General features: G+C 38.2%; 3 protein-coding genes across 4 annotated transcripts; all 3 read right to left on the bottom strand.

Moving 5' to 3' along the window:
• Positions 1–31: 31 nt before the first annotated feature.
• On the bottom strand, positions 32–3,169 carry LOC311009079 (C-type mannose receptor 2-like; the record flags this gene model as incomplete). The annotated part of the gene is made up of 5 exons (XM_084003052.1): positions 32–1,163; positions 1,268–1,597; positions 1,801–2,163; positions 2,258–2,298; positions 3,096–3,169. 5 exons carry the CDS (start codon positions 3,167–3,169, stop codon positions 820–822), a joined length of 1,152 nt encoding a protein of 383 aa, XP_083859178.1. The 3' UTR covers positions 32–819.
• A 2,165-nt stretch (positions 3,170–5,334) lies between these two features.
• Positions 5,335–8,365, bottom strand: LOC311008719 (secretory phospholipase A2 receptor-like). Its single transcript, XM_084002554.1, has 5 exons — positions 8,283–8,365; positions 7,751–7,791; positions 7,294–7,656; positions 6,757–7,086; positions 5,335–6,654 (listed from the first exon to the last, which is right to left on the bottom strand). The coding sequence occupies exons 1-5, from the start codon at positions 8,354–8,356 to the stop codon at positions 6,314–6,316; spliced, it is 1,149 nt and encodes a 382-aa protein (XP_083858680.1). The 5' UTR covers positions 8,357–8,365; the 3' UTR covers positions 5,335–6,313.
• Positions 5,335–12,218, bottom strand: LOC311008725 (C-type mannose receptor 2-like). Of its 2 annotated transcripts, none has more exons than XM_084002565.1 (6): positions 12,183–12,218; positions 11,605–11,645; positions 11,153–11,509; positions 10,616–10,945; positions 10,077–10,513; positions 5,335–5,964 (listed from the first exon to the last, which is right to left on the bottom strand). In XM_084002565.1, the coding sequence occupies exons 2-5, from the start codon at positions 11,636–11,638 to the stop codon at positions 10,170–10,172; spliced, it is 1,065 nt and encodes a 354-aa protein (XP_083858691.1). In that variant the 5' UTR covers positions 11,639–11,645; positions 12,183–12,218; the 3' UTR covers positions 5,335–5,964; positions 10,077–10,169. The 2 variants fall into 2 exon arrangements, with proteins under 2 accessions (XP_083858691.1, XP_083858690.1); XM_084002564.1 differs by having other exon boundaries at positions 11,153–11,527; positions 12,183–12,211.
• Positions 12,219–12,834: the final 616 nt, after the last annotated feature.

Consider the following 12,834-nt stretch of genomic DNA (forward strand, 5'->3'; position numbering starts at 1 on the left):
TTAACTGAATTAAAAGAAAAATACCACTAAATCGTGAGTAAATGTCTTTATTATCTTGATCTGAATAAAAAATAAAAAATGTCAACAACCTCCTTGGATAATTATAGCCATAAGAAACCCAAAAGATATAGATTATTTGCATAATAAAGACGTCTTTGAAGTAAGCCAATTATTTACTGTGTTAATGAAATTTTAAAAGATACAGAAATATAATAGAGGTCACGAGCCGTGAAATTACAGTAATAACTCTGCAAAAATGATGAAAAACTTTATTTTAACAGTTTAACATTGCTTATAGATATTTTTACTTGGAACAAAAACACATTTGTTAATGTTTTTTTTGTGAAAGGTTGCGTAATTATATAAGATATCCGTCAATCAACAAAGATAGGAACCACAAACTCACACTACTGAAACACGGCAGAAAATTAAAAGGAACAAACGTCTTCATAAATCACCATCTAACCAATACAATGCTATATATATATAAATATATATATATAAATGATCAGTTCACATAAAACTTCATACATGTCATAATCAGAGACAAAGATTTGACTTAATGTAACCATCACCAGATATTTACCAAAACTTGATAATAAAAAAGTTATATGTCCCATATTTAATACATGGAAGCAAAATTAAACCAGCACGTTCATTGGTGTATTTATTCCTATCACAACCATGAAGATAAAACTGAATTGACACAAAATAAAATACACCCTCCCAATATGAATGAAAGAACCCCCATTAGGAGAAAGAATAAGGAGACAGAGAAGCCTACATTTCCCAGAATGCCATTCTCAGGACATGGGAACATCACACAGAACAGATGAAATTGAACTTGTGGTCGTCGGGCACTTTGAACCACTTGTGTTGCCCTCCTGTCTCCATGGCTGCAGACATGTCACAGTCATCCAGATCTGCCGTCTTGTTCCAGTTCTCATAGACGAGGACCTTATCACTGACCCAGAACCAGAAATCCAGAGTGCAGGTGTAGCGCAGTCCCAGCCAGACGTGGGAGGTTTGGGCCTTCTTGGCTTTCTCCTGGACCCATCTCTGCTCGTCAAGGCTGTCGATGGAGACCAGGTCTTCGTAGTGGTGTCTGCAGTAATATAAGGCGTCCTCCCAGGTCTTCTCCTCATTGATCAGGATCACAGAATCTAGACAAAGATAGGGTAAATAATATATTATAAGTATTATGCGTAAAACAGAACACAATGTACACGTCACAAGAAACAGGATTTTTTTTTTCTCCAAAACTCACCTTTATAGCAGATGAAGGGTCTCTTTGCATTGCATTCAGCAGAGTTCATATTTCCATTTACAGTGAAAGCACATTTGTTTTTGCCGTCTGTATTTTTAAATGGTTCCCGATCCCAGGATCTGAAAGAGAACTGACTCCCATCTGACCACCTCCACGTGTCTAAGAACAGGCCGATCCAATAGTCTTTGCTTTCCAAAGACTCGTTCTTGGAACTAAACTCTTCCAGCTGTTCGGGACCACTGGCCAGGTCAGTGTGATGCTCCCTGCAGTACCTCTGAGCCTTGAACCAGCTCAAGAAATCATCCTGAATATAGATTTGTTTATCTGTTTCTGTGGAATGAACAGAAAAACAAATACACATTTATTTACTTTTAATAAGTGAAACTCTTATTTTCTCATTCAAAACAGAAGAAACATCAACATGATTCCACTGCAGTTTTAGATTAGAATAAAATAGTTTAAAAATAGAATTCACTTTGGTTTTTAGAAATGATGACTGTGTGTACACAACTTTATTAGCAACACATTCTCACCATCGTAGCAGACGAAACGCTTTTTATCTTCACATTTAAAATCACCCCCTTCGTTCTCTCTTAGCGCCACACAGTTCTCGTCAAGGCTATTTGGCTCTCCTCCTTTCCAAGTTATGTTATCACTGAACTCCATGCCTGGCATAGACCAGTACCACGTTCCATTGGCCTTTGTTTTATTCTTCAGCCCGATCCAGGCGTCACGTCCACCTGTCAAGTCCTCGAGTCTCCTCAAGTCACTCATGTTAGACACTGTGGCCAGATCAGTGTACTTCTCTCTGCAATACGCCCGGGCTTCTCTCCAGGTCTTAGTCTCATCAACAAAGTGGTACTTGTAGAGTTGACACAGGGAGAGGGAACACTGACCTAATAACAACAGAAACACTAGATCATAAGATCAAAATCATGAGACCACCATTTAAAAAAGTTAAAAACACTGTAGATACGATGATCCACTTACCCATCAGAATGAGCACACACAGACTCCACTGCATCTTTGCTCTGTGAGAGGAAACGGATATTTTATTTTGAACTAAACTATTTATTTGAAAACAACTGGTCATTAAGGTTTAGGGGAAGAAACGGAGACACTGGAGGCCTTCAGTTAAAATAAAAGTTACAGCCAGAGTTAATAATGATGATCAGAAACACTACGTTAAAATAGAAATGACATTGCAAGAAAATACAAAGCTATGTTTGTTCTTCCTATCTTTGTTGATTGACGGATATCTTATATAATTACGCAACCTTTCACAAAAAAACATTAACAAATGTGTTTTTGTTCTAACTAAAAATATCTATAAGCAATGTTAAACTGTTAAAATACAGTTTTTCATCATTTTTGGAGAGTTATTACTGTAATTTCACGGCTCGTGACCTCTATTATATTTCTGTATCTTTTAAAATTTGATTAACACAGTAAATAATTGGCTTACTTCAAAGACGCCTTTATTATGCAAATAATCCATATCTGTGCATATATGTTTAGCATTTCACATTTATATATATATATATATATTTTATTGCGGGATAATCAATTTAATCTTGAATAATAAGGAACTATTTCTTTGGGAAATAATAAAAAAAACAGTATTATTTCCTGAAAAAGCTTTGTATTTTCTTGGAGTATATTGTCTTGTTAGTATCCAAAATAAATAAAAAATACAATCAGCTACAAAACACGTTATATTATTAGTCATTTCCATGTGCTGGGTTGAAAAGAAGAACCGAATAGACCCGATATTCTGCCCACCTCTGCAAATACATAAACATTTAATCTCAAAAGAGTCTCAACTCACATCTCGTCCTCAGCTTCGATCTGCTCCGATGTCTCTCCTTTCTCTGCTGATGAAGATGCTCCAACGCCGTTCATATACTCAGTTATCATTCATCATTTGAATATTCAAATGTTGTCAGATCTTTTTTTTTTTTTTTTTTAATAAATAAATAACATCTGGGTCAAAGATACACTAAAACTCTGGAACAGTGCAAAGAAGCTATTAAAAGGGTCTATAGCTCTATTAAGGGTAATGCCCATTCTTGGAAACTTGGACTTTCTCCACTCTGACAGACTTAGCGTACAGAAGATGGGCGGAGAAGGGCTTGGTTATTGTCAACCAAATGTTTGAAAACAACATACTGCGATCATTTTCACAACTCAAAGGAAAATTTGACCTGCCCTCAAATGACTTGTACAGATATTTACAAATACAACACTACCTCACTAAGAACACAGATTGGGATAGTCTTAAAAGAGACCCAATGGAGATCGAAAGGTACTTTATACATATTTCTCAACCGTCGATATCAACAAAGCATCAAGTATCACATATCTATAAAAGTCTTATGAAAGACACATCAGATAACACCTTTCATATTAAAAGTAAATGGGAACTAGAACTCAACACAATTATAGAGAATGACACCTGGGAAGAAATATGTTTAGCAAGTCATAAAGGGATAGGAAGTCAAATGTGGAAAGAATTGATTGGAAAGTGAAACTAAGATTCTTTAGAACACCTCTTAAGGTATCAAGGTTTGCAAACAATGCCTCCAACACTTGCTGGAGGAACTGTGGCATGGTGGGGGACCATACCCACATATTCTGGAGCCGTTCTGTCATACAGACATATTGGAAAGACATCAAAGAGGAAGTGGACAACATTTTCGGGATGGATATCCCTCTGGACCCATTCATTTTCTTATTGGAGAAAATGCCTGAAAACTTGCTTTCTAAAAGGACCAATGCTATACATGTTACATTTTGTTAATAATTGCAAGTAAAGTGATCACTATTAATTGGATCCAGCCTAGTACACCTACAAAAGCTCAGTGGATACAAAGAGTTAAACAGGTACATGGAAAACATGACTGCTATTTTACAGTTTAAAGTACCATTGTTCATCAGAAGATGGACCCCGGTCATTCTTGGCCTTAATTTGTAATAATACCTTAAACATACTGTGTGATATGCAACTGTCACAACCTCTGGTTCTGGTTTTAAATACAAGTCTCCCATCACAGTACATCTCTAAATGTACTCAAAGGGTGAAATACTAGCTTTACTACGTCACAGAGGGAGTGTGTTAATGAGGAGTAATAGAGGACTTTTTTAACAATGCACCAGCACATGTTCTTACCGGATTCCCTCTCTGGAGATTCATTTTCAACAGATTCATCAGGCTCAAAGCCCTGGTTCACTGGAAGGCAGATATTGCACCATTGTTTTTGTTTAATATTGTACAAATATAAAAGTAAGAAGGCAAACAAAAGCAAAAAAAAGATAGATTTCAAACCTTTAAAATCAAACTTCTTTCCCTCTCGGAAAGCTCCTGCCCCTCCCTCCCAAAAAGCCCAGTCTGCTCCGGTTTTACCTGCAGCAAGTGTCGAGCCCCAACTCTGAGGCTGTCGGCGGTGAACGGAGTGTAAAAGGAGCGCACCTTCCTCTCGATCATCCACGTTGCCGACCAATCTGTGGCATCCTGTGGCCGAGTCTGCCGGTCCTGCTCCTAGAAGGCAAGTGCATTTAACGAAAGACAAACTTCCCCCCCAAAAACAAGCTAAAGACACGTTAGATGAAATGTCGAGGATTGGATCATTTCTTGAACACGAGGATATGAATCCTCTCTCATCGTCTATTGAGGGAAACTAACTGTTGAGACTGACCGTGATAAATAAACAATCTGCGTCTCTTATGAATTAAAAGAAAATACCACTAAATCATGAGTAAATGTCTTTATTATTTTGATCTGAAGAAAAAATTATAAAAAATGTCAACAACCTCCTTGACTAATTAAAGGCATAAGAAACCCAAAAGATATGGATGATTTGCATAATAAAGACGTCTTTGAAGTAAGCCAATTATTTACTGTGTTAATCAAATTTTAAAAGATACAGAAATATAATAGAGGTCACGAGCCGTGAAATTACAGTAATAACTCTCCAAAAATTATGAAAAACTGTATTTTAACAGTTTAACATTGCTTATAGATATTTTTTGTCAGGCGCCAACTCGGAAACAGGAGGTGAGGACCCAAATGCAGATAAGAAAAGGATTTATTTAAATAATACACTAAATACAAAACTAAGACAAAAAAACAAAGTATCAAACCAAAAAAACCACAAGGGCAAAACCGATCATCAAAGAAACACTTACGGAAAAAAACAGAACACAAAGGGACACGGGAGGCAGGAACAAATAAATCCATGGACATGACGACATGACGTGGTGCAGCAGGCAGGGAGTGACAAACAGCGACAATGAACCGACAATGAGACATGGGAAACACACAGACTATACACAGGGAGGCAGGGAGCTGACGAGGAACAGGTGAAACACATTAGGGCAGGCAGGGTAATCAACACGAGAGGGTGGGGGAGTCAAGACAGCGGAAACAACAAGGACCATGAAGTACGAGACAGGAAGTCACACCGAGGGCAAAATTACAAAATAAAACAGGAAATCAAAACCAAGAAAACACAGATCATAACAAAAATACAGATCATGACAATTTTTACTTGGAACAAAAACACATTTGTTAATGTTTTTTGTGAAAGGTTGAGTAATTATATAAGATATCCGTCAATCAACAAAGATAGGAAGCACAAACGCACTACTGAAACAAGGCAGAAAATTAAAAGGAACAAACGTCTTCATAAATCATCATACTATATACCGTGCTATATATATATATATATATAAATGATCAGTTTACATAAAACTTCATACATGTCATAATCAGAGACAAAGATTTGACTTAATGTAACCATCACCAGATATTTACCAAAACTTGATAATAAAAAAGTTATACGTCCCATATTTAATACATGGAAGCAAAATTAAACCAGCATGTTCATTGGTGTATTTATTCCTATCACAACCATGAAGATAAAACTGAATTAACACAAAACAAAATACACCCTCCCAATATGCATGAAAGAACCCCCATTAGGAGAAAGAATAAGGAGACAGAGAAGCCTACATTTCCCAGAATGCCATTCTCAGGACATGGGAACATCACTTAGAACAGATGAAATTGAACTTGTGGTCGTCGGGCACTTTGAACCACTGGTGTTGCCCTCCTGTCTCCATGGCTGCAGACATGTCACAGTCATCCAGATCTGCCGTGTTGTTCCAGTTCTCATAGACGACGGCCTTATCACTGACCCAGAACCAGAAATCCAGAGTGCAGGTGAAGCGCAGTCCCAGCCAGACGTGGGAGGTTTGGGCCTTCTTGGCTTTCTCCTGGACCCATCTCTGCTCGTCAAGGCTGTCGATGGAGACCAGGTCTTTGTAGTGGTGTCTGCAGTAATATAAGGCGTCCTCCCAGGTCTTATTCTCATTGATCAGGATCACATCTAGACAAAGATAGAGTAAATAATATATTATAATAAGTATAATGCATAAAACAGAACACAATGTACACGTAAGAAACAGGAATTTTTTTCTACAAAACTCACCTTCATAGCAGATGAAGGGTCTCTTTTCACTGCAATCAGCGGAGCTCATATTTCCATTTACAGTGAAAGCACATTTGTTTTTGCCGTCTGTATTTTTTAATGGGTCCTGATCCCAGGATCTGAAAGAGAACTGACTCCCATCTGACCACCTCCACTTGTCAAAGAACAGGCCGATCCAATAGTCTTTGCTTTCCAAAGACTCGTTCTTGGAACGAAACTTTTCCAGCTGTTCTAGACCACTGGCCAGGTCAGTGTGATGCTCCCTGCAGTACCTCTGAGCATCGAACCAGCTCAAGGGACCATTCCCTATATGGGTTTGTTTATCTGTTTCTGTGGAATGAACAGAAAAACAAATACACATTTACTTACTTTTAATGAGTGAAACTCTTATTTTCTGATTCAAAACAGAAGAAACATCAACATGATTCCACTGCAGTTTTAGATTACAATAAAATAGTTTTAAAATAGAATTCACTTTGGTTTTTAGACAGGATGACTTGCTGTGTGTACACAACTTTATTAGCAACACATTCTCACCATCGTAGCAGACGAAAGGCTTTTTATCTTCACATTTAAAATCACCCGCTTCGTTCTCTCTTAGCGCCACACAGTTCTCGTCAAGGCTATTTGGCTCTCCTCCTTTCCAAGTTATGTTATCACTGAACTCCATGCCTGGCATAGACCAGTACCACGTTCCATTGGCCTTTGTTTTATTCTTCAGCCCGATCCAGGCGTCACGTCCACCTGTCAAGTCCTCGAGTCTCCTCAAGTCACTCATGTTAGACACTGTGGCCAGATCAGTGTACTTCTCTCTGCAATATGCCCGGGCTTCTCTCCAGGTCTTAGTCTCATCAACAAAGTGGTACTTGTAGAGTTGACACAGGGAGAGGGAACACTGACCTAATAACAACAGAAACACTAGATCATAAGATCAAAATCATGAGACCACCATTTAAAAAAGTTAAAAACACTGTAGATACGATGATCCACTTACCCATCAGAATGAGCACACACAGACTCCACTGCATCTTTGCTCTGTGAGAGGAAACGGATATTTTATTTTGAACTAAACTATTTATTTGAAAACAACTGGTCATTAAGGTTTAGGGGAAGAAACGGAGACACTGGAGGCCTTCAGTTAAAATAAAAGTTACAGCCAGAGTTAATAATGATGATCAGAAACACTACGTTAAAATAGAAATGACATTGCAAGATAAATCATATATATATATATGTTTTATTTTATTGCAGGATAATCAAATTAATCTTGAATAAAAAGGAACTATTTCTTTGGGGGAAAAAAAAAAAAAAACATTATTTCCTGAAAAAGCTTTGTATTTTCTTGGAGTATATTGTCTTGTTAGTATCCAAAATAAATAAAAAATACAATCAGCTACAAAACGCGTTATATTATTAGTAATTTTCATGTGCTGGGTTGAAAAGAAGAACCGAATAGACCTGATATTCTGCCCACCTCTGCAAATACATAAACGTAAACATTAAATCTCAAAAGAGTCTCAACTCACATCTCGTCCTCAGCTTCGATCTGCTCCGATGTCTCTCCTTTCTCTGCTGATGAAGATGCTCCAACGCCGTTCATATACTCAGTCATCATTCATCATTTGAATATTTAATTGTTGTCAGATCTTTATCGTTGCCAGGAAAACTGTCTACTGTTGACACCAATACATCCGTATTCTCTGGAGCTAATTTAATATTATAGAAAATATAATAGATCATCAAAATATAATACTAGACAAAAGTCCAACCTGTGCAAATAGTGCAGATTAAGGAAAAATGAAGGAGTCACAAAGTCGAGCCGCTTACGGAGAAGAATGTTGATGACCTGATCTTTGTTTAATGTCCGTCACTGGTTTTCAAATACAACATTTCCAAAGATGCATTAAGTCATTCAATGCTTTCAAATTCACATTTCTCCAGTTTTCCTTCAATGGGCGAGGGTAAACCCGGGTGTCATCACTAACATGGGTGTTGGGCCCAGTTCCATTTAGTGTCCGGGTATTGTGTACTCGACCGGCTGTGGCACTCTGATGAAACCCCTTTTCGACCAACGTGAACCTAGTTCTAGTTCTGGTTCTGGTTTGCAACGTGCAAACCTTCCCAGAACATTCCCAGAACCGGTCAGCTTTTCCACAGGCTAGAGAGCCACGTCATTACATCACTGTATACGTCTGAGGTTTCCCCAGAAACGCCAACGGCAACTTCAAGCCCGACAACAACACGGGTTTTGTTCTCGAGGCTCCCTCTGGATTATTTTGCACTCCTGCCGAGGTCCACAATCCCAGGAGACCGACCACTGCTTTGGCGTCCATAGTCACCCCGGTTCCACAAGCTCCGTTTTTTTTTACTTGTTGGTCACGCTAGCCCCGCCCCCAGTCCCTGCCATAAGCAAGACGTGGTTCAAGACCAGTTCAAGACCAGCAAAGAGTTGGCGCCGGGTCTGGGAGCGGTTTTCCTGACCCAGAGCCGGTTCTTTGGCTGTCGGAGCTCGAAAGATTGGTTCGAGATGAGGCAACGGCTCCGAACCGGCCTTTGTAGAAAAACTGGTATAAGTGGAATGGGACCATAAGTTCATCAGTTACACCTGCGCTGTGAAAAAGGTCTGACAGTCTCAGCAATAAAACATTTCAACAACTTCCTTGACTAATTAAAGGCATAAGAAACCCAAAAGATACGGATGATTTGCATAATAAAGACGTCTTTGAAGTAAGCCAATTATTTACTGTGTTAATCAAATTTTAAAAGATACAGAAATATAATAGAGGTGACGAGCCGTGAAATGACAGTAATAACTCTCCAAAAATGATGAAAAACTTTATTTTAACAGTTTAACATTGCTTATAGATATTTTTACTTGGAACAAAAACACATTTGTTAATGTTTTTTTTTTGTGAAAGGTTGAGTAATTATATAAGATATCCGTCAATCAACAAAGATAGGAAGCACAACTCGCACTACTGAAACAAGGCAGAAAATTAAAAGGAACAAACGTCTTCATGAATCACCATCTAACCAATATATATATATATATATATATATATATATATATATATATATATATATATATATATATAAATGATCAGTTTACATAAAACTTCATACATGTCATAATCAGAGACAAAGATTTGACTTAATGTAACCATCACCAGATATTTACCAAAACTTGATAATAAAAAAGTTATACGTCCCATATTTAATACATGGAAGCAAAATTAAACCAGCATGTTCATTGGTGTATTTATTCCTATCACAACCATGAAGATAAAACTGAATTAAAACAAAACAAAATACATGAATACAAAATATGAATGAAAGAACCCCCATTAGGAGAAAGAATAAGGAGGCCGAGAAGCCTACATTTCCCAGAATGCCATTCTCAGGACATGGGAACATCACACAGAACAGATGAAATTGAACCGTTTGTCGTCGGTAACTTTGAACCACTTGTGTTGCCCTCCTGTCTCCATGGCTGCAGACATGTCACAGTCATCCAGATCTGCCGTCTTGTTCCAGTTCTTATAGACGACGGCCTTATCACTGACCCAGAACCAGAAATCCAGAGTGCAGGTGTAGCGCAGTCCTAGCCAGACGTGGGAGGTTTGGGCCTTCTTGGCTTTCTCCTGGACCCATCTCTGCTCGTCAAGGCTGTCGATGGAGACCAGGTCTTCGTAGTGGTGTCTGCAGTAATATAAGGCGTCCTCCCAGGTCTTATTCTCATTGATCAGGATCACAGAATCTAGACAAAGATAGGGTAAATAATATATTATAAGTATTATGCGTAAAACAGAACACAATGTACACGTCACAAGAAACAGGATTTTTTTTCTCCAAAACTCACCTTTATAGCAGATGAAGGGTTTTCTTTCACTGCATTCATCGGAGCTCATATTTCCATTTAGAGTGAAAGCACATTTGTTTTTGCCGTCTGTACTATTTAATGGTTCCTGATCCCAGGATCTGAAAGAGAACTGACTCCCATCTGACCACCCCCAAGTGTCGAAGAACAGGCCGATCCAATAGTCTTTATTTTCCAAAGACTCGTTCTTTGAACTAAACTCTTCCAGCTGTTCGGGACCACTGGCCAGGTCAGTGTGATGCTTCCTGCAGAACCTCTGAGCATCGAACCAGCTCAAGGTACCATTCCCTATATGGGTTTGTTTATCTGTTTCTGTGGAATGAACAGAAAAACAAATACACATTTATTTACTTTTAATGAGTGAAACTCTTATTTTCTCATTCAAAACAGAAGAAACATCAACATGATTCCACTGCAGTTTTAGATTAGAATAAAATAGTTTAAAAATAGAATTCACTTTGGTTTTTAGACAGGATGACATGCTGTGTGTACACAACTTTATTAGCAACACATTCTCACCATTGTAGCAGACGAAATGCTTTGGTTCATCACATCTAAAATCATTCCCTTCGTTCTCTCTTAGCGCCACACAGTTCTCTTTAGGGTCATTTGGCTCATTATCTTTCCAAGTTATGTCATCACTGAACTCTATGCCTGGCATAGACCAGTACCGCGTCTCATTGGCCTCTGGTTTATTCTTCAGCCCGATCCAGGCGTCACGTCTATAGTCTGGCAAGTTCTTGAAATCACTCATGTTAGACACTGTGGCCAGATCAGTGTACTTCTCTCTGCAATACGCCTGGGCTTCTGTCCAGGTCTTGGTCTCATTAACAAAGTGGTACATGTAGAGTTGACACAGGGAGAGGGAACACTGACCTAATAACAACAGAAACACTAGATCATAAGATCAAAATCATGAGATCACCATTTAAAAAAAGTTAAAAACACTGTAGATACGATGATCCACTTACCCATCAGAATGAGCACACACAGACTCCACTGCATCTTTGCTCTGTGAGAGGAAACGGATATTTTAATTTGAACTAAACTATTTATTTGAAAACAACTCGTCATTAAGGTTTAGGGGAAGAAACGGAGACACTGGAGGCCTTCAGTTAAAATAAAAGTTACAGCCAGAGTTAATAATCCATCCATCCATTTTCTACCGCTTATCCTGTATTTAGGGTAGAGTTAATAATGATGATCAGAAACACTACGTTAAAATAGAAATGACATTGCAAGATATATATCATATATAATATATGTATTATTTTATTGCAGGATAATCAACTTAATCTTGAATAAAAAGTAACTATTTTTTGGGAAATAATAAAAAAACGTTATTATTTCCTGAAAAAGCTTTGTATTATCTTGGAGTATATTGTCTTGTTAGTATCCAAAATAAATAAAAAATACAATCAGCTACAAAACGCGTTATATTATTAGTCATTTCCATGTGCTGGGTTGAAAAGAAGAACCGAATAGACCCGATATTCTGCCCACCTCTGCAAATACATAAACATTTAATCTCAAAAGAGTCTCAACTCACATCTCGTCCTCAGCTTCGATCTGCTCCGATGTCTCTCCTTTCTCTGCTGATGAAGATGCTCCAACGCCGTTCATATACTCAGTCATCATTCATCATTTGAATATTTAATTGTTGTCAGATCTTTATCGTTGCCAGGAAAACTGTCTACTGTTGACACCGATACATCCGTATTCTCTGGAGCTAATTTAATATTATAGAAAATATAATAGATCATAAAAATATAATACTAGACAAAAGTCCAACCTGTGCAAATAGTGCAGATTAAGGAAAAATGAAGGAGTCACAAAGTCGAGCCGCTTACGGAGAAGAATGTTGATGACGTGATCTTTGTTTAATGTCCGTCACTGGTTTTCAAACACAACATTTCCAAAGATGCATTAAGTCATTCAATGCTTTCAAATTCACATTTCTCCAGTTTTCCTTCAATGGGCGAGGGTAAACCCGGGTGTCATCACTAACATGGGTGTTGGGCCCAGTTCCATTTAGTTGCCGGGTATTGTGTACTCGAACGGCTGTGGCACTCTGATAAAACCCCTTTTTGACCAACGTGAACCTAGTTCTAGTGCTGGTTCTGGTTTGCAACGTGCAAACCTTCCCAGAACAATCAGAGAACATTCCCAGAACCGGTCAGCTTTTCCACAGGCTAGAGAGC

This window comes from Eutrigla gurnardus (genome assembly GCF_963514095.1).
Source record: "Eutrigla gurnardus genome assembly, chromosome: 23".
Lineage (NCBI taxonomy): Eukaryota > Metazoa > Chordata > Actinopteri > Perciformes > Triglidae > Eutrigla > Eutrigla gurnardus.